Consider the following 21,695-nt stretch of genomic DNA (forward strand, 5'->3'; position numbering starts at 1 on the left):
TTGGCATTTTCGGTCCACAAGCCAGGCTCTTCCTGTAGCTTCTTTTCCTGCCTGTGTCCGGCTGCTCTCTCTCCTCGCTGTGCTCAGGTTGGAGCCCCTAGCTTTTGGCGAGCTCCTAGGACCCTGGGCGGGGCCGAACTGCCAGGAGACCACAGGATTAAGTGAGAGGACGTTGGTTCAGGCGAGGGAAGCGCTGTGAGCAGGGTGCATGAGCCGAGGCGGGTGGGGAGCTGGGGCCCCCGAGTATGAGGCTGTTTCCTGCCCGCCTGCCCTGGTGTGGAGCCCAGCTCCCTGGAAGCGGGCACCCTGCCTGGTGGGACCTGAGCCCCGAGCTGGGTGGGCTGCAGCTGCCTGACCACCCCGGCTCTCCTGGCTGTGCCCTGAGACCTGGCAACTTCTCGGTGATGCCTCCCAGGTGTCGGGAGGGGCGGCCAGAGCACCCTGCGCCTCCTGAGCCCAGCTGGCCCCATCCGTCTGGAGTCCATGGCGTTCCTTTCTCTGTTCATCATTTCCTGCTCCGCTCGGCTCCGCCTCCATATCTGGAGAAGGAGTTTCTCAGCGTTTGGACCCAGGCGTGTGTTTGTGCGCGTCCTGACCGGAAGGAAAGGGTCTCGGAGGCAGAAAACCCCTGTGTCCACGGTTTTGTTCAGTCTCCTGACCTTCTGTTTGCTCGTTTCATGGCGGGTGTTCCGGCCTTCTCCGCAGGGCCTTTCCCTCTTGGCCGGCGTCTTTCCCGACAGGCAGGCCTTCCCGGCAGGAGTGAAGAGGAGGGGCAGGCCGAGCCGCCCGGGTAGAGGCTTCTACATCTTTTTCACCTGCACCCGATTCAGTGTGATTGGTAACAATTTAGGTCTGTCTGTCCCGAAACCGCTCCTGCCGGCCGAACTGGCTTTGCTACCGCTAACTGGGTTAGGACCCCCAGTTTGGTGAATATAAGAATGTCGGTTTCCTGAAGTAGTTTCTGTGGCCAGAAGGGGCTGATGGCCGTGGGTGTTGGCCCGAGCACATGGATCTCTTCAGCCCCCTCGTGCTGGAGGCCATCTGGATTTAGTCCAGATTTAGTATCACGGGGCCTGAAAGTGGTCAAGGCGCCCTTTTGGACAGAAGATACCAGAACAGCTGGGAAGTTTCTGCGTGTCTGATCTGGGATGTGTTAGAGGCCTGTATACACGTGCTGGTTCTGAGTCAGGGTTGGGGTGGCTTGTTGGGCAGCGTGTGGAGGTCAGTGTAAGGGAGCTGGCTTTTCAGGGTCATTCCCAGGCAGCAGTGGGCACTTTCAGGTTGGCCTGATGTAATCACAAGGACTGGTTGTGGGAAAATTAGTTTTCAGGATCTCTTTTCCCTGCATGTGGTGCTCAGAGGTCATCTCAGGGGTGATTCCGAATCCCCTGGACTGACCTTTAGGTGAAGGTGGCCCAAGGATGGCGTGCCATTTGCCTCCCTGGTCGTCCCATGGCAGCTGGACGCCACCTTCACAGAGGCCTGTGGAGTCATAAACCAGGCATTTCTCAGGCCTTGCCTTCCAAGGGTTTACGGACTGAATGGTAAATGAGACAAACCCATCTGCACACTCACGCGTTATGGGAGTAACAGTAAATGGGGTTTTCAGGCCTTGGGGGCCGCTGAAGAAGACTGGAGGGATCTGCCTGCTCCTCCTGTTCCCCCAGGAACGGGCACCTAGGTGTGCACACACGTGCATGAGCGCATACACAGACCCCTGCAGACGTGTGCACGGCACGCTCTGCACACAGTATGCTTTCCAAACCTGGAGAATTCTCAGGGATGATAGAAACTGTGTGCACAAAGACTCCTAAAGACACTGATCCCCGTGGAACAGGAGCAGTGCCCACTTTTGTCATCAAGGACATGCTAAGTGTCAGCACATCTTTTCTGTTCTAAGGTGTGGCTTGTCCGAAGGTGCCCTGCCCTCGGCCTACAGCCCCGGCGGGGTGGGGGGCGCTCACCACGCTGCTCGTTGGACACTGCTCCCGCTCTCAGCAGATGACAGCACTGTCTCGTCCCAAAGGCGTCCGAGGCTCCTTGCAGAGCGGAGGCGGGAGGGCGGCGGGGCAGGACACTGCTTGTAGGTCCCTTTAGTGTTTCCAAGGTGCGAACCTCCTGAGGTAAAGTAGGGCCCTGGACGAGGAGCCTGCTCGGGACCCAGCTGTGGTCCCGCACTTTGGTCTCTTCCTCCTCAGGGTCCCTCGTCACCTGTGGGGTCCTCGTAGCAAGGGCGCAGGGTGGGGGACAGAAGGGGAGCAGCCGTGGAGAACACGAGTCGCAGGTGAGGCTCTCGACGGGGGCGACGTGAGGGAGCATCTTCTGGGAGGTCCCCTGCCTGAGGCGTCTCCTGGCTCTGGGAGCTGAATGACTCAGATGACACCCCAGGAGCCGGGCGGAACCAGCAGGAGGCCCGCTTGTCCCTGCCTCGAAAGCGGATGTCTGGGGTGGATGACGGCCTCCCCATGGTGCTCCGAGGGACCGCTGCAGGCTCACAGTCCCCACGGGTGCCTGGGCCAGTGTGTCCAGACCTTCTGCTTTCCTTCAGAGCCCAATTCTAGCCAGGGAACCACCCCGTGGGTGCAGGTGGCTGTGCTCAGGGGCTTTTTGTTTGTCACACTGGTGGACCCGGTGGGTGGAGACCCTCCCCTGCAGCTCAGCACCTGACCGTGCACGGGCGAGTCCAGGAGAGGGGGCTGCAGTGGACCCCCATGAACACTTGGTGGGTCCTTCACTCTCTCCGCCTCGCCTCAGGAGTCTGGGGGCAAGGAACAGCTAGGTTCCGTGCTTGCCTGATGGAGAGACGCCCGCGGTTGGACTAGCAGGTGCTGCCTGACGGCTCGGGGTGTGGGCGAGGAGGGCAGGACCCCAGGACAGGGACCCTGTGGCCAGGCAGATGGGGACACTTCTACCCTGTATCCTATGGCAAGTCACGACCTCTGTGTGCCTTGGCTTTAGTGTCTAAAATGAGGGCACTAAAAGCTATTTCGCAGGATCGTTACAGGGTTGAGTGTAACTGTCATCTCTTTCCCCTCCCTCCCTTCACTGGGAGGAGAGAGGGCTCAGAAGAGTTCAGACCTGCTGGAATCACAGCGTTGGGTCCTTGAGCCAAAGGTGTTTTTGTGAGCAGTAGATCCAGGACTGGGCTGCGGATTCTGGGGGCGGATGTGGCCGTGTTGGGAGGGCCGGGCTGGAGGGGGTGGGCTCGTGTCCGCACAGGGATCTGGCCATACCTCCCTGGCCACGCGGCCTAAGCAGCATCACCACCACCACAAGGGAACCCCAGGGTGCTGTCAGCTCCTGGGCCTGTGCGTTCTCTTTGGAGCGCGGGTGCTTCTGTGGGCGGCCGACTGTGACTTCAAGGCGAATTTCCCACCGAGAAGCACAAGCTCAGTCGGTGCAGACCTGCGGGAGCAGGTGCCGCGGCTTGGCCAGGAGGCGGTTTCCTGAGGCGGCAGCGGTCAGAGGAAGCGGGATCGGCTTCTGACTTCCGAGTGTGTCCTGGGGCACTTGGCGTGGTCGGAAGGTTCACACGAGGCTGCGTGTGTTTGGGGAGAAACAGGAAGAACAGCCCCCGTTAGGGACTTTAGGTGACAGTTGGTGTTATTTACCATGTGTTGAATTCTGTCTTTTTTTCTGGATCATTCTGTGGTTTTATCTCTGTGGCTCGATGTCTTCATGACGAGAAGTGGGCGTTAATGACTCCGGTAGATATTTTGTAAACCTGGGGTGCTGTCTGCAGTCTCTGCAGCCCCTGCTGGGTGGGGACTGCGGCCCCTGTGCTGACTTTGCCCAGAGATGCTGGGGTGCTGCCTGGTCTCTTGTCTCGCACGGGGACGAAGTGTGAACGTCACCCACCAGCGAAGGGAGCCCTCGGCGGGCCGGGGCGTTTTGCTGTAGCTGACCCCCTGCAACCACAGCCTCTCCACAGGCCGGGCTGCTCTGTGCATGTGGACACCGGCTGAGGGGGCATCCAGCTTCAGTCTCCGACCCTCGGGGAGTGGGGATCACTCACAGATGACTTCAGGGGGTCTGTGTCTCTTGCACATGGAGATGGGGCTACTGCAGAATCAACGCCAGACAGGGCTGGAGGACGTGTCCAACCCACTCTCAGGCTCATTCTAGAAACTTGCCCAAGCTTTATTAACGGATAAGAGAAAACAAAGGCGAGTGAAGAGTGAAGAAAAACAAGTTGCTTTGATAAATACAATCAAATATATAATAAGGTTCCACTCGTTTGACCCATGAAGTTTGAAGACCAACCAAGAGTAAGGCACTTTTAAAGGTAGGATGAGGCCCTGGCCCGTGGCAGTTTTGTCGTCCTTCCCCAAGGGCCCCAGAGTGGGACACACCCACTTCCACGGTCCCTCTGTCTTTAACTGTCCTCCTTTATACGAAAAAGGCCAAGGTGACCCAGAGTCCTTTCCAAGGTAGACGTGGGCTCAAGTCTAATGAAGGAAACCCCAGGAAATCCAGAACAGACGTCAGCACGTGATCAGAGGAAATTGATTTTAAGCTCTGCAGATAAACGAGTCCCCAGGCCTCGGTGTCTGCTGGGCATCGTGGGTAAATTCAGAACAGCGTGCTAGCCAGCAAGTCTCTAGTAGACAGTCGTGGTCCTGAAATGTGGGCGACAAAGGCTGCAACCTGGCTTTCTCACTCGTCTGTTTCTCTCTTAGAAGTTTGTTAAAAGCAACGTGGTTTTTCCCAATAGGTGGCAGGGATTTGGGTGTCTTTCAAGCCTGTTTGATGTTCCTTTTGTTCGTCACCCCTCAGCAGGTGGAGGGAAGGTGCTGGGGCTTTGAGGGGACACCGCCTAGCCACAGCTGCTGGGTAGAGTGTGGGGTGTGAGGCGGGGCTGTTGAGGGGGAGACCCCCTTAGGAGACCTGACGCTGAATAAGCCCCACCAGTGCGCTGCAGTGCATGGGACGCACAGCCTCTGGGTCCTGTGGTGGTGCCATCCAGGCAGTGTGCTCAGCCCACTGCCCAGGACCATGGTCAGGAGAGGCTTCTCGGCCCCAGCTTCTGTCAGCCTCTGGCTCTGCTGCCCCTGCTCTCTGCCACCCCGTCCACCCGCCTGCCCTGCCCCTTGCACGCCCTGCCCCGAGGCGAGCCTCTGCCTCCCTGAGGGGCAGGACTCCTTTCTGAAACCTTTTGCTCTGAGACCCTCAGCCTCTGCTGCCCTCGAGGGTGAGAAGGCTGCAGGACCCCCTGGAGGTGGGAGAAGATGGGGACCTTCACCCGCTCCTCTAGTTTCTGCCCCTTGACCTGTGTGGATCCTCGCAGGGCAGTAGCTCTGGGATGGGGTCTAGTGGTCGTGTTTCAAGGGTCCCAGGGCCTGAGATCTGCTCACTTGCTTGGTCAGAGCTGAGCTGGCCCCCGTGGTGCGCCCCGCAGTCGTCTGCAGGCTGGCTGCGCTCAGCGCTGGGGGGGGGCAGCTGTCCTCCCTGCAGCCAGGCTCCCGGGGGCCAGAGGCTGTTGCTCTCCAGACGGAGACCCCCTGCTCTGCTGCATCCCACGGCACACAGCTGACGCCCAGAAGACACAGGGTCCCCCCGTCATAGGATGGAGCTGACGCCCAGAAGACACGGGGTCCCGCAGTCATAGGATGGAGCTGACGCCCAGGAGACACAGGGGCCCCCCCGTCATAGGATGGAGCTGACGCCCAGAAGACACGGGGTCCCCCCGTCATAGGATGGAGCTGACGCCCAGAAGACACGGGGTCCCGCAGTCATAGGATGGAGCTGACGCCCAGAAGACACGGGGTCCCCCCGTCATAGGATGGAGCTGATGCCCGGGAGACACGGGGTCCCCCCGTCATAGGATGGAGCTGATGCCCAGGAGACACAGGGGCCCCCCGTCATAGGATGGAGCTGATGCCCAGGAGACACAGGGGCCCCCCCATGATAGGATGGAGCTGACGCCCAGGAAACACGGGGTCCCCCCGTATTTGCACCAGTTAGTCCTGTCCTGCAGAGGTACCCCATTTGCAGGAGAAGCCGGGACCCCAGGAACTGGTCTCTTTTGGCTTCTGCAGCTTCCACACTCCCACCCCCTACTTTGGAATTGGAGGGAGGGGGTGTCTGTCAGCAGGAGTGAGGCTGGGTGTGTTCTGTGTTGAGTCACCGCTGCTGTGCGAGGGGACCTGGCCACAGCGCCCCGGGGTCGCCAGCCCCCCGGGGTCGCCAGCCCCCAGACTGCATCAGGGAGGCCCTGATGGCCGGCCAGGCAGGGGGCTCAGCCCGCTCTGCTGTTAGTTCTGAGGGGCTTTGACCAGCTTGGGTGGTTAGTGGCCACTTTGGAAGGAGTGTGTCACGAATGTACTTGAAGTGCCGAGTCTCTTTATGGTGCTGCTGGGAGGCCGGTCCTGCGTGCGGGCATGGGGGCGGGCCGTACAGCCGCATCTTTCCTGGAGACACCAGTACCCTGGAATTTTCCCCACGCACATCGGTGGCATCCACAGTGTTCTGTAGTTCTAGCTGTTCCACCTGGAGCGGTAAGTGGGGACAATGTCAGCCGTGTCCTTGGCCCCACACGCCTTGAGGTTGAGAGTCAGTGAGGAGCCCCGTGCAGACGGGCTGAGCTCTGAGAGGGTCGTTGAGACAAAGGTGGCCGCGAATGGGCTGCAAGGGCCTGGCCCGGTGTCTGGGCTAATGGGAGGAGCCCACGACGAGCAGAGTGGACTGAGCACGGTGGCGGCGCTGCAGGGCGCCCGCTGCCTACCGAGACCCTGGCGCTGCAGGGCGCCCGCTGCCTGCCGAGACCCCGGCGCTGCAGGGCGCCCGCTGCCTGCCGAGACAAGCTGCCAGGTCTGCTGGGCCCCGCTGAAGGCACTCGGGATGTGCACGGGCCATAGGCTTCTGCTTCTCTCGCCCCCTTTTTCTGTTTCAGGAGTTCTGGGTGGCCGTTCCGCTGTTTTGGCAGCACGCACCATGCTAGCTGCTTCCTGTGTTGTTAATTCAGGGACGGTCCCTCTGCCCTTTGCCTCCTCCTCCCCGACCCCTCTGCTCTCTGCCCTCTGGCTTCCCGGCCTTCGTCCCCATTTCCCTGCCTGGCCTGACCTCCACCCTCTCTGGTATTCTTGCCCGGTCCCCAGACCTCAGGGCCCCTCCTCCATCCCCAGCCCTGTGGCTGGAAGCACCCCACCTTTCTCAGAAGTGGTGATGGGCGTTAGGCAGGGCTCTTCTGTGAATGCAGGTCATTTCAATTCATGAAAAGTGGTGAATTGGGCCGTGGTTGATTAACAAGCAGGCAGGCTAGGCCAGCCAAGGGCTCAGAGTCTGGGGCTAAAAATACGAGTGCTTAGAGGAGGAGCGGCTCCAGGGAGGCCGCGTGTCCCGGAGTGGGGCGGGGGGGGCGGTGCTCGGGCCCGGATGGCGCGTGGCCGGAGGAGTTTCTATAAACCCCGTTTATAGAGCAAAACCCTGTTTTGCTCGGGAGCAGTACACTGTGAGTGGGCAGTGGGTGGTCTAATTCAGATAAGAATAAATTAAGGAGTAAATGTGGAGCTTTCAGTTTATTAGGTGCCGTGAGATTTAAACCAGGAGAGATTGTGTAGGAGGTGAAGGGCTGTGTGCCCGCTGTCCGTGTGGAGGCGTGTCGTCCCCTGGGGAGGGCGAGCTGCGTGTGGAGGCGTGTCGTCACACTGTTGTCCCCTCGGGTGGACGAGGGATGGGAGTGTTAGCTTGCATATGTGTCACCTTTACTAGACAGACGTGGTCGACTCTCTAAACTGTTGGGTAGATATTCCTAGGTTCCTAACAGATAGACAGTGTCGCAGAGGATATGGAGCAGACCAGAACACATATGAGCACCTAAGTCACAACAGAGACACACTGTGGTTCCCTGGAGAATGTGTCATTGCCTTCTTTGGCCGTCTGGCTTGAAACAAGTTACATCCTAATCCTAACCATAATAGACAAATTCCGGATGGATCGTAAGGCTGCTGTGGGTCCAGGCACGACACGGCCGTCCTCCACGGAGCGTGCGCCTGCTCCACGTGGGCGCAGGGCCGAGGACTCACCCCGCAGCCCACCCCGCCTCCCAGCTGCCAGGTATGAGGAACATTTTGGAAACTGCTGTGAATAAACTGCGGAATGCGGGAGGACTTCTAAGCTGTCAGTGAACTAAACAAACGGCGGATCTGATTATGTGAGAGCACAGATCTCTGTCTGAGTGACAGCAGCCGTGTGCTCGCTGCCGGAGGCGCAGTCACACCATCCTCTCTGGCGTGGAACCTGCTCTCGCCCTTGGCTGCTCTTTCCGGGAACGAATGAGGAAGGAAAAACCAAAGTCTTAATTTTACTGTTTCCTCTTGTCCTAAAACTGCCACGAAGACTCAGACCCAGTGGCTGGTGTGGGCTTGGCCTGCGGTTCTCTGCAGGCAGCAGATTACAGGCTGTCTCTCTTTGCGGGTAGGTCGCTGGAGTGGGCTCAGCACTCCTGGAGGTTGCTGGCATCCCCGACGGCCAGGGTCCAGGGAGGCACTTCTGCGGGGCTTGCAGCCTGTGCTGGGTGGGGGCAGCAGGTGGGCCGTGGTGCTCTGTGGCTGCACTGCGAGGGCTCCGGGCCTGTCTTGGCTGCACGTGGCAGGAGCTCATCCCTAGGGCTGAGTCCATGAGCCCAGCTCCCGTCGGAGAAGCGGGTCTTTGGGACAGACCTACCGGGCCTGGACCCTGGGATTCTCCATGCCTGTTGGCGCCTGCAGGCCTCTCAGACCATCACGCTCTGATGGGACGAGAACCACCTGGAGGAGGCCTTGGTTCTGGACACGCCCCCACCCAGCACTCAGTCTGCGGCCCTGCTGGTGCCCGGTGACAGCACAGGGGCCGCAATCTGGGGCCTGGGGCCTGCTGCACATGCATTGGTCAGCCTGCTCTGCACCTGCTGGCCCCGCAGCTGTGGACATGCTGATCGGTGAGCTCCAAGGGGCCTCAACCCGGCCGCTGCTCTGGGCAGGGCCGTTGACCCATGAGGACCCGGAGCCACACACGCCTTCCAGGCAACCAGTCCACAGCCTTGCCCTCTGCTGTTTGCATGTTTCTTGGGACCGCTAATCATTCAGAGAGACCCTGCTTCCCGAACCAAAAGGGACGACGACGGGGCTTCTCGAGGGAGCGGCTGTGTCAGGCCTCCAGGGCGCTGCGTGGAGCCCTAAGGGCAAGAATGAGGGTGAGTCCCCGGCAGGCCCTGTCCCTGGTCCGGCCAACGCCTGTCCATCCCCAGTGACTGGCAAACCTGCAGCGGGAGTGACTGGGCTTGGGAGCCCCACTGCGGAGGCTCGTCCCAGCACGGAGCTCAGCATCCTGGCCTGAAGGCCTGCCCTGCTGGCCGGGAATGCCGCCGTGATCGGAACCGTCCTGGATCTCGCTTCTGTGGCCTCCTATGCCCAGGGGTGCACGCTGCGCTCTTTCTCAGGGAGCCTCCACCAGCCGGCGAGCAGCCGTTGTCAGAGGAATGGAGTCGTCGGAAAGCCCCAGCTTGGCAGCCACTACCCAGAGGACGCTGAGTACCCGCCCCTCCAGCTCCAGAGGAGGTGGACTCGGCGTGCATCTCAGACATGCGGCCTTCTGACCAAGAGGCACCTGCAACGTGGGCAGTGGCCCAGACGCCCCTTGGTTCAAATCTGCCTGGTGCCTCTGGGCCTTGGTTCCCCAGGAAGTGGGTACTGGGAGGCTGCACCCGGAGAGGTCGTGAGGCGGGCAGTGGTGATCAGGTCATTTGACTCTGCTGGTCAGTGATGGGCCCTCCATCCCCCGAGGCACACGGGCCCCCTTCCCACCCTGGGGGCATACACACACTCACCCCCTCCCCTCCCCCCAGGGGATACATGGTCCCAGCCAACTGGTGGGTCTGGGACCCTGCTGTGCCCTCCTGCCCAGGAGACACTTCCTGCCCACGGTCGTGTAGATGAATCACAGCTGAGCGCACAGCCTCCAGCCCTTTAGAAGTAGTTCTGAAGCTTTCATTACTTCATTCTGTGAACCCCTGGCGAGGTCCCGCCTCCCCCACCCCGACCTGTGTATCTTCCAGCTGCTTCTCTTCTTGCGGCCTCAGGCACAGTGAAGCCTGTGTTCTGGAATGTTCCCTGGGGTGTCCCGCCTCCTCTGGCTCCAGCCAGCCTCCAGCCTCTCCTGGCCTGCCCCTGCTGTGCCCCTCACCGCCTGCAGCGGGTCCCCTGGCCGCCACCTCCTGGGCACCCTCTGCCTCCCAGCCTGACCCACTTCTGTGTCTCCGAGGAGCTGCCCCCTGGTCTCCAGGTGCGAAGCCCCAGCTGCAGTCCAGCAGCCTCTTCCCGCTCTCAGGGTGCCCCCTTCCGCCTCCTGATTTCCTCTGCGGGGTAGTGCGTGTGGCTGGCCGCAGGGTTTCTGCTTATCTGAGAAAAGACGGTTGATGAGCCCAAGGTCCCCCTGCAGGCCCAGGCCCCCTGACCTCTGAGTGGGCCCATTAGTGCCAAGCACATTCCTTGCTCGCCTGCTTGCTGAGAGTCGCCTGGTGTCTTGAACAGGGGGGCGAGGGGAGCTGGCACCACGGGCACAGCTGACCTCCGCGAAATGGCAGAGGCTTGAGCACCAGGACTGCGGGCATCAGGGGGGCTTCAGGGGCCCAGCTGAGGGCCGTGCCTCGTCGCGGTAGGTTTGCTGGGAGAGTGAGGCGCTTGCCAGGGTTCCAGTCAGTGCTGCTCCTACAGACCTGCTGCAGCCGGCACGCAACACGCCCGCTCGCACAGGTCACACGTGCCCGCTGGAGGTCACACGAGTGAACAGACCAGCTGTGTTGTGGCTGCCCTCCCTCCAGGAGACACCCTGACTCGGAGCAGAAGCTGCTGAGGTTGCAGGGGGTGGGGTGTGCTGAGTGCAGAGGGTGTGCAGGTTCAGGCCCCCCACGGCCCCCCCACTCCGGAGGTAAGCATGGAGACAGCTGAGCCGAGTGAGGCCTGGTCGATGTCTCGGACCTCAGGGTACCCCCGTCTGAAAGGGTCTGGGCAGTGGCCCCTCCAGGCCAGGCTCAAAGGGTGAAGGAACACCGTGCACTGAAGATTACTTCCGAAACTTTGTGTTTTGTACCAGATGTACTAGTGCAAGTTCTGAATTCATAAGAAAATGATTTTTCTAATCTTTTGTTAACATCTAAGAACTTTTCTTTTCAACTTCAAGCCACGACTATTTCAGAGAAAGGTGGGGGAAAAAAGAAAGAAAAGCAAAAGTGGCCCCAGAGTAGACGCGGTGGGGCCGTCTTTGGTTCGTTTCTGGAAAACGAACCTGGATCCTCCCTCTGCGGATGGAGGCCAGGTGCCCGCCCCTGCTTGCTGAGCCTGGCGGGGCCCACGGCCACAGTGCCCTTGGCGACTTTCCCCCAAATCATATTTTCCAGATTGTCTTCCCTCCTGGAATCCTAAATAACACTAATGCCAACTTTTAGGAGTGTTCTGCCGTCGGAATCCAGGACCCTGCACTGCAGCAGCCCTCACCCCGGCTGGCGGGCCACCGGCAGCTGCTGGCCATGGGGGGCCACACTTGAGCAGTGAAGATGGGACGGGACATGCAGATGTGAGGGGGGAACTTGAACCCTGAACTGACACCCAGTCAGACCACACGGGCACCCTGGGCAGGACAAAGTTGCCTGGACCCGGGTAGGGGGAGGACGCGGGTGTGAGGGGTGACGTGCTTAGTTGCTCAATCGTGTCTGACTCTTTGCGACCCCATGGACTATTGTCCACCAGGCTTCTCTGTCCATGGGATTCTGCAGGCAAGAATACTGGAATGGGATGCATGCCCCAATCCAGGGGATCTTCCCAACCCAGGGATCGAACCTAGGTCTCCTACATCACAGGCAGATTCTTTACTGTCTGAGCCACTAGGGAAGCCCAAGAATACTGGAGTGGGTAGCCTATCCCTTCTCCAGGGATCTTCCTGACCCAGGTATCAAGCCAGGGTCTCCTGCGTTTCAGGGGGATTCTTTACCAGCTGAGCCACCAGGGAAGCCCATGAGGGGTGACAGTTGCACACACCCTGTGAATGTGCTGGAAACATTAAATTGTTCATTTTAAGTGGGTGAATCTTGTGGTCTGCTGACCCTATCTCAATAAATTTTTCTGTTGAAAAACAAAAATCAAAACATGCACCTACACACCTGTGGACCTTGGCACCTGTGCGATGGCTGTGGGTCAGCCAGCTGTGGGGTGGCTCGTCCACGTCCCCTGCCAGGCGTCGGCCCAGCTGTGCCCCTTTCCTGGCTCTTCCTGGGTCCGCTCCCCTGTCTGAGGCCCCGCAGGCACGTCTTGTGGACTGTTTTCTGTTCTGCATGGCCTGCGTCCCGGCGCCTCCTGATCCTGCCCAGAGGCTCAGGGACCCCAGGGGGTGGCCTCCCTGCCCTTGGGGAGCTCGAATCCAGGAGGCCTCATTCTTCCAGCGGTTTCCACGCTGTCTTCACCTTAGTTTGTTGCATTAAAAAAGCATCTTGTGATACCCCTGCCCTCTCTTGTATCCCTTTGTCCCTCTCAGCTACCTTGACTCCTTACCCCACGCCCTTTCCTGATAACCTCCTGGAAATCCCCGCGTGGTTAGTGACGCACAAGGCCTAGAGGGTTGAGAGTCTGTGGAGCCGAGCTGGGGGGGGCTGACTCGGGGTGAAACTCCAACAGTCTGCCTTCAGCTCCTGTTTTAGCTGTCACGGTGTCTCACATAAGGGCATTCTCGGCCCTACTGACTTCTTAAGTAGCTTCCGTAGTTTGTTTTCCAGAAGCTTCTTTTTGAGCTTGGTATGTGAAAATTAATTGGGGGATTTGCAGTTTACAGATGTGTTCAGGCCTGTCGAAGCAGGCGGTCACAGGACGCAGTTCCTGGGAGGACGCCCAGCTATTGCAGTCCCTGCTCCATCTTTGAGGGGCCCAGACGAGGCATGGGTGCCAGGAACGCCAGTGAGGGGTGTCACTCGCTGAGGCTGGTCCAGGCCGGCGTGTGAGCGGAGGCCCCGGTGTGACCCGCACGCCTGTCAGATGGGCCGGATGTGGGGGCCTGTGACAGTGCTGTTGCCTGACTGAGCGTGTGCGTCAGCGTCTCCCGTGTGTCCTGCCCCCGAGGGACCCTGAAGGGAGGGGCCCACATGCCCCACGCCCCCCACATGCCTGCTGGGCGCCTGGTGCCCAACAGGAGGTGCAGCTCCAGGTCCCATCATCCGGGCAGGCTTGTCAGGGCGCCGCTCAGGTGTGTCCCCAGGCTGGGGAGACAGCCGTAAATACCCTCCTCTTCTCTGGTCTTAGCAGCCCTTGGAAGTGCAGCGTTAGGTGAAAAAGTATTTCCTAATCAGAGGCACAAAATTTCAGTTTCCAAGGAATCAGAAATACCTGTTCACAACGTTATAAGATAAAGGAGACGCGTGGTTTCTTTTTCCCTTGACTTAATTTCACAGCTTTTATTTCAGGATTGAGCTGTTGTCCAAGAGCACTATTTCTATTTCCGGCTTCATTAGAAAAGTACAAGGGAGTGACAGCGTATGCTTTTGTCCCGTTGGGAGAAGACGGGCCTCTGAGTGAAAGCAAAGTTACCTAACATCTCGTGTGTTTCAGGTGCTGAATATGTTGAATCCAGTTCAGATAGAAGATCTAAGTAATTCTGGGGTGTGTTGTCCACAAAACTGGTCTGAGTGTGACCCCCACCCAGCTGCTTTGTGCCTGTGGCTCGTCTCCCCCGGGAGCCTCAGCGACACTTGACCCCGAGGCCCCCTTGCCGGCAGCGCAGACAGAGGAGTGCTCTGGGTGGGCAGGTGGTCTGCAGGCTCTTCCGGGAGCGGCTGTGTGAGGGGCAGTGAGGGGCAGCCAGGGTGGGAGGCCCTCACCCACCCCTGCAGCCCCTGCTTTCCCACTGGCCCGGAAGCTGGGGCCTCCTGCAGGTGTTGGGGCACCGGGCCCGGGAGCCTGGAGGGTGCTGCCCACCCTGCGTCCTGTACTTGCAGAGGTGCCACGGACCTGTGCCCCAGATTCCCCTCCCGCAGCCCCACAGGACCGTGCATTCAGCCAGAGATGCCCAGCACTCAAGGTGACCCGTGCCTGGGCCCTGGGGGAAACAGAAGCTTCTGGGGTGGGAGGAGGCCTCCGGCAGGAGGGGCCCCCCCTACGTGGCCCGGCTCATGTTTGTACTTGGGTGATGCTTCCGCAAGGCCTGGGTGGCGATGAGATAAACTCTGACAGTCTCAGTGCAGGAGGGCAGGCAGGGCTCCTGGACGGGACCGCCCCGAGCTGGCTGGTGACCATCATGGTGGAGACGTGGCCCGGCACAACTGACCTTCTGAGTTTGTAAAAGGCGTGAGAGTTCTGAATTACCAGTGTTGAACAGCGTCAGGTGATTCAGAATTGAAAAGTCACCGCTTGGGGACAGCCGACCCGAGGGTCCCCCACTGCCGTGCCCCCAGTGCCCTCCCCAGCTGCCAATGGTCCTGCCGGAGCCCCAATGTCCCCGTCGCACGGTCGTCCCATGTCATCATTCTCGAGTCGGAGGGCCTTTGCGTCAGAGTCAGATGCACCAGGGGCGCAGGGCAGGGTCTCCTCACGCGAGGGGACGCCCAGGACCTCCTGGGGGCTCCGTAGCTGCGTGCATCGCACCTGTGGGTCGTCACCATGGGTGGGGTGGGGAGGTGCCGCTTGGTCCGAGCACCTGAGCATCTGAGCGCTGCGCCATCACCTCTCAGGACGTCGGGGCAGGGATACGGGCTGGACGTGCAGCTGGGAGGGAGCTCTGGTGGGCAGCTGGTGGGCAGGCTGCCCTGTGGGCACTTGAGGCCTCTGTCACCGTGTGGGGTGCTGGAAAGTCAGGCTGGCCAGGGCTTCCTGGGTCACCTGCATGGTAGTGGGGCCTGGCCTGTGGCTCCGCACACAGAGCACCGGTGTCCAGCGGCCAGGGTGGAGGCTCGTGGCTGTGACCTCCCCCAGGAAGCCCTGCAGTTGCCCCTGGTCACTCAGAGCCCTGAGGCCAGCCCAGACCAGAGGGAGGGACGTGGGAGTCCCCCCAGGAGGGGCAGTACAGGAGCTCTGACGCCCCATGCTGTATGTTTGGGGAGAGGCTGCCACGTGGTCAGTGCCCAGCAGACCATGTCGTCACAGGCTTGCTCCTTGACTCGATGGAATGCAGGTTTCAGGAGTGCCTCATCGACTGCCCAGCACTGCTGGATGCAGAGAGGAAGCGGGAGCAGGCGGACTGTGGGTCACGGTGAGGGGGGGTGACCGGACGCTCTGGGGTCCCTCTGCCTTGCAGCCCCAGTCTGAGGGGTGACCCTGTGGTGTCCATGTGGGGAGCAGGGCCCCGTCGGTCTCTTCCCAGGGCTCCTGGCTGCCTGGGGGGCTCGGCCCATCAGCGGGCCCTCCCATGCTGCATGCTCGGCACAGGTCATCAGAGAAGAGCCCCGGAGAGTGTTTCTGCATCTTCTGTAACAGTTTCTCGGAAGACATGCCTGACTGTCTTTTCATAGTGTTTTCTCCTGGAGAGCTAGTGCGTTTCACTTTTAGGTAAATCACGAGAATTGTGTGTTCTGCCATTTCCACGTGTTCATTAGCTCCTGGGACTCAGCACCTGGGTGTGTCACTGAGCCACTCACGGTGGGCTGGAAGGTCCGGCTCTCCTCTCTCCTACTGTATGTTAGACTTTGATTGCCTTCTGGCAGACTTATTTTATTCTTGTCTTTCATGTTGTCACCTGTTCTTTTTGGAAATTGGGGGAGACCTGAGATGCGCGTTTGCGAGTCTTCCTGTGTCCTGGGTATCCCCCCCACCGCAGTACCTGGAGCGGACCTCGGCTGCTCTGGGTCAGGCAGCTCAGCCCAGAGCTCTCCTGGCTTGTAAACCAGCCTGCGGTAGAGGAGGCTGCCTGTAACTTGATTCTGAAGTCTAGCCTCGTCTGATTGTGGGGATGTTCTTTCTTTTAATGTGTGTGCTCGGTCGCTCAGTTGTCCGACTCTTGGCGACACCATGGACTGTGGCCCACCAGGCTCCTCTGTCCATGGAATATCCCAGGCAGGAATACTGGAGTGGGGGCCACTTCCTCCTCCAGGGAATCTTCCCGACCCAGGGACCAAGCTGCGTCAGTTCTGTGTCTCTGCTGCGTTGACAGGCGGGGTCTTTTTACCCCTGAGCCATCTGAGAAGCTGTTCTATTTAATATCAAGTGTTAAAAGAAAATAGCAAGGCAGTCAAAAACATAGTCAAGGAAAGAGAATGTTTTCATCATGAAACTGATCTCCGGTGGGGAATGGGCTTTTACATACTTACAAGGAGCTACGCTGGCCACCAGACTCCGTAGCCCTGTAGGCACTTGGAGAGAGCAGACGGGAGCCCGGGGACTGTGGCTCCCTCACCAGGTCCTGCCCCTGTGCGCGGGGAGGGCTGAGAAGGGCTGTCTCTGCAGGACGAGGGTCTGGGGCTCCTGCAGCTGGTCACATGTGGTTACAGAGTTTGGCCTGTAGCTGAACTGAGGACCAGCCTACGTAGTAGGACAGAGCAAAGGTCCCGCGCTTCGTGGACACGGCAAATCTGAGGCCCCGGCTCACCGCTGGGCATCTTCCCAGGGGCAGGTGAGGGCAGCAGCCGAGGTCAGAGCCCCTTGGAGGTGAGCCCGTGGATGTGGGGGCCGGGCCGGCTGGACCAGCGACGGCCTCTTGGGGTGCAGACCACGCTGCTGGCCCTGCAGGGCAGTGGGCTTCCTGGTCTGGGCTGAAGCTCGTGGAGCTGCAGAGACCACCCACGGCCCTTAGGAGGCCCGCCCCTCTGCTGGGTCAGGCTGGAGACCAGCCCTCTGCGGGGCTGGGTCTTTCTGGCTGTGACCGCCTGGAGTGTGCGTGGAGCGTGGCCAGCAGCGGCCAGGAACCACGGCCTGACACCTTAATAAGAGACGGGTTTGCTGCTTCAGCGCTGGTTTATCACGGGCTTTTAGGTGCCGCCTTTTATGTCTGTCAGTAAATTCAGCATTCAGAGATGATACTTGGCACAGATTTGCCGTCTGGATCAACCCACCAGCAGACAGTCACTCTGGGTGAACAGGATACGTTTTGGAGTCGTGGTTAACAGGAGGGACGCATTTGATAATGTGACTTATTTGGCTCTTAGAATGAAACCAGTTTACTTTCCTTTTTCTTTGCAGGCATTTATCCATCCATTCATTTATCAAATAATCACCACCTACTGAATACCAGGCATGACTTTGCCTTCTTAGGTAAACAGCTCCACACATAAAAAAAAAACCACATCTCTCTTCTCACTTGAGGGACGAAAAGGCCCCATAACCTGTAGTCAGGAAGAAACCGACCTCCAGCCTTTGGCATAAGTGACGCCTGTGGAAGAGACATCATCTGCTGTGGTGTGGCTGGGACCCACCCCTGCCCCCGTGGCCCTGGCGGGGCCCCCACATGCAGGGCCCGGCAGACAACGTGGCCAGATGGGGTGCCGGCCTCCTCCCCGCCCTCCTGGCCTGAGTCACTTGTTAACACTGGCTCCGGCGCCTGGCTGGTCTCTGATGCCATCGTCATAGCAACCAGGACGTTTCTGTAGCTGTGGGGGTGGGGCAGGGGGTGGGAGGCCATGTTCATCGTCTCACAGTTTTAACTGGTTGTTCAGAGAAGGCATTTCCATCTCTTCTGTTCTTGAAGAGAAGTGTCAACTGCTGCTGCTTGTGTTTTGAGGATCTTAGGAGAATAAACAGGAAAAATCCCTGTCCTGTGTTTTCCACTAGAGGCCAGCTCCAGTAAGACTTTAAAAAAAAAGATTTAATTCTACTTTTAAGAAACACAAACACTTGCAGCCAAATATCTCATTTCTTGCCAAAAAAAAGAATTCCAACAGGAAGTGCAGTCACACCCTAGCAGTGTCAGCAGGGAAGTCGGAGTGGTTTCGGGGGAAGGCTTGTGAGCATCAGTCCGGGAAGCGGGCAGGAAGTCGATGGGCCCCTTCGGATGCGGCTCGTCACGGTCTGCATGCACCTGTGTGAGCACACGCGAGTGTTTGCCTCTGCCAGGAGCGCATGGAAAATCTGTCTCTAGACACTGCATGACGGGGCTGGAAGCTGCATGGAATCACGTGCCCTTCTCAGCTTGTCTGTGTTTCTATGCCCAGCTGCCGTGGAGTGGCCTGGTGTCCAGGGCCTTGCAGTATTGAGGTGTCATGGGGGTAATCGTAGGAAAACATTCATTGGTTACTTCTTTTTCTTCACCATCTGAGAGTCACTGATGATTCCCTGACGATTCCCGCAGGAAAACCCCGCAGAAGCTTTTGAGTTAGAGGAACCTGGGGTGGGTGTCCTCACGCCTCATGGTTGGGAAGCTGAGGCTCCAAGGGGAGGCCTGGGGTCCCAGGCAGGTGCGGCAGGTCCCCAGAGTGCAGCAGCTGTGTGTGTTCAGGTTGCAGCCAGGGCTGCTGGGAAGCCTCAGAACCCTCGATTTATTGGCATAGAAAACATCCACTCGGTTATTGCATGGCTTCTTTAACGTGTTGCTTTGCTCCGTCCCAAGTGATGACATTAATGAAAAGCTTGAAATAGAGGCTTCGGGCTTGCAAACTCGCCTCTGCCCTTCAGAGACTGCAGCAGGAAGCTGCAAACTGCGTGTTTCCCCGAGAGCAGAGTCAAGCACGTTCGTGGGGTGGAGGTGTGGCCGTTCTGGGTGCCGAGCGCCGAGGAACTTCTGCTCTGGTTTCAGTTTGGTTTCTGTTGTTGTTGTTTTTCCTTCAGCTTTTACCAGGGGCGGGGGTGCGGCCCTGGGTGGTGCTGGCAGGTGTCGCCGCGCCGGGACTGCCCCCTCCCTGCCCCTGTGTCTGGGGCCCTCAGACCCCCAGCTGGGGAACAGGAGGCCCCTGGGGGGCAGGAGCTCTTTGAGGGGGTTCCTTCCTTCTGACCTGGGAGGAGAAGCCCCCTCTGCTCTCGCTTGGTCCACAAGCAGAGGGCCCGGCAGCTGTGACTTTGCCGGCAGTCTCCAGTCAGACCCGGGGTCACAGGCGCCGTGGGCCTCCCAACGCGCAGAGGGAGGCACGGGCGCAGCTGGTCCCCTGGACGTCTCCTCGCTGGCGTTGTTGTTTGTGCGTGCGTGCCGAGGTACTTCAGTCGTTTCCGACTCTTTGTGAACCTTGGTTATTACCCCAGCTTTGACCTAATAGTATCAAATTAATCAGAATAAACAGAGAGCTGGGGATTAATAGATAAGCAAGTGTCAGCCTCGGGAAAGAAGGGGATGCTGCGTCAGGCCAGGACGTGGGTGAGCCTTGAGGACACGGCATTGAGTGACATAAGCCGGGCCCAGAAGGACAAGCACAGTGACCCCACTCCTGTGAGGCCCCTGGGGTCGCCAAGGCCACACAGACCGAAGCCAGGAGCAGGCTGCAGGAGCGGAAATGGGGCTTGTTGTCTCATGGGAGAAGGGTTGCAGTGTTCTGAGATGAAAGGGTTCTTGAGGTCGATTGTGCAAGCGTGCTGTAGTTAACGAGGGTGCCGCTGAGCTGTATGCTTAAAGGGGAGTGAGAGGATACTTTAAATTTCTGTGTATCTTACCATAATTTAAGGTCTTCCCTGGTGGCTCAGATGGTAAAGAATCTGCCTGCAGTGCAGGAGACGCAGGTTTAATCCCTGGGTTGGGAAGATCCCCTGCAGAAGTAAATGGCTACCTACTCCAATATTCTTGCCTGGAGAATTCCACGGACAGAGGAGCCTGGTGGGCTACAGTCTATGTGGTCGCAAAGAGTCAGACACGACTGAGGGATTAACACACACCATGATTTAAACATTAAAAATATTAAAGGGGCTAATCACTGACCCAACGGACATGAGTTTGCGTAAACTCCAGGAATTGGCGATGGACAGGGAGGCCTGGCGTGCCGCAGTCCATGGCATTGCAGAGTTGGACATGACTGAGTGACTGAACTGAACTGACTAAATGTGGGTAAAAGGAAACAATCCTTAATTTCTGGGCTGATGGATTCCTACTTTTACAGGATCCATTGTTTTAGAGGGTTATGCATGTCACCTTCTTGTAACAGTGCAAACAGTTTTTCCTTCAGCACCTTGACTGGTGGTGATGAGAAAACGTACAGAATATGCAGAAGTGAGCAGGCGCCTTGCTGTGGAATAAACCCATTATTGGGAAAGATGTCTGAGATTAACTAGGAGACTAAATAATTCCATGCTAAATGGATGATTTACATTTGCTTTTAGGTGAAGCCAAAAATCTTCCCACATACCCGGGGCCAAACAAGATGCGTGATTGTTACTGCACAGTGAACCTCGACCAGGAGGAGGTTTTCAGGACCAAAGTCGTGGAGAAATCACTCTGGTATGTCTGCTGCTGCTCTGTTTGAGGCTGATAATCTCTGACCTTCCATCTCCTTGTCTCTTGGCTCACTGGGCAGTTATGAGCTGATGGTCCCTGAATGCTCCTAGTGTCCAGGACTGGGTGGGAGGACAGAGCAGAGGCTGTCTGTCTGCTGGGAGGTGGGTAGTAACGTCCTAAGTCCAGATGAACTGGTGCAACAGGATCGTGGATTTCAGAGCATAAACATTTGGGAAGCTTTTTTACCATCTTCCTTTTCCTAAGGAGGCTCAAGATGAGTGTAGAAGTCACTGCCCACAGAGGTCAGAGGCCTCGAGAACACTTGCCGATGGAATTCGAGGTGTGGGGATCAGGTGAGAAAAGGAGAGTTCAGGCCTCGAGACAGAGGAGTTTGCAGCAAAAGAAACAGGTCAGCTTGTATAGGAATCCCCGGAGAGCCTGTTCAAGCCCGATTGGTTCCAGTTGGTTCCAGTGGGCTGTGATTCGAATTTCCCTCCAGCTCCAGGCTCCCTGGCTCCGACCCCACCCTAGGAACCCCACCCTATGGACCCCACCCTAGGGACCCCACCCTAGGGTAGGAACTGTAGCATCTGTGGTCACAGCAGGCTGGGGGCGGTGCCTTGCTGCCTGGCAGGTGGGTGGGGCTGGGATGTGGGTCTGGGAGAAACACAGAGCCGGGTGGGGTCTCGACCAGCACAAGCGAGGCTCTGGCTGCGGCCCCGCCCTCGGCTTAGGACTGTGGGTTGTCTGGGTCCATCCACAGAGCTATTTTGGGTTTGAGAACATTTTTAGCAGATGAATTATATCCTTGCTTATTGCTGCTTCTAAGTGGGAACAAACAGCACGTTCTGATGACTTAATGAACTTAAGTTTTAGAAACCGTTAAGATCTCCTGCCCCCGAAACATGGAGACACTTCCCTTTACCATCTGCCCTGTCTCTGCCCACACTAGCAGGGCGGCTCCCAAGGTCCTGTGTTATTTCAGTCCACACTTCGCATCCTCTGAAGTGATTTGTTGAAGCAAAACGAGAAGACTGAGGAGTTTGTCAAGACTCTAGTGTGGCTTTGGGATAACCTGCAAGGGTTATTTCTGTGAGCTCCCCAGGAGAGGAGTCCTTCTGTGTTTAAATAGTCCCTGTTAGAGGATCATAAACCTGGAGAATTAGCATCGATTCCTGTGAAACTGGGCTCCCTGCAGACCTGCTGGGTGAGGGTCTCTGGGAAGCAACTCTGTTGAGGAACCTCTGCCTCAGGTGAGGGCAAGAAGTGAGGACCATTCCTAAAAATATTTCTTACGAGTTTAGAAATAGAAACCATACTTTCTGGTTGTGGTGGCACAAGACACTGTGCTCTGGGGGCAGAGAGGGAGACTGTGGGCTGCACATAAGCCGGGGTGTAGT

The 21,695-nt window shown here is 58.3% G+C and overlaps 1 protein-coding gene across 3 annotated transcripts in view; it reads left to right on the top strand.

Moving 5' to 3' along the window:
• Positions 1 to 21,695, top strand: part of RASA3 (RAS p21 protein activator 3) — an 81,479-nt gene that overhangs the window by 11,607 nt on the left and 48,177 nt on the right. For 2 of the 3 annotated variants that reach the window (XM_070380680.1, XM_070380679.1), the window contains exon 2: positions 20,181 to 20,298. In XM_070380680.1, the coding sequence (XP_070236781.1) occupies positions 20,181 to 20,298 (118 nt within the window). Of the gene's footprint in view, positions 1 to 20,180; positions 20,299 to 21,695 lie in introns of those variants that run through there. The other variant, XM_070380681.1, reaches the window with a different exon arrangement.

Source organism: Bos mutus, chromosome 12 (assembly GCF_027580195.1).
Source record: "Bos mutus isolate GX-2022 chromosome 12, NWIPB_WYAK_1.1, whole genome shotgun sequence".
In the NCBI taxonomy this organism is placed as follows: domain Eukaryota; kingdom Metazoa; phylum Chordata; class Mammalia; order Artiodactyla; family Bovidae; genus Bos; species Bos mutus.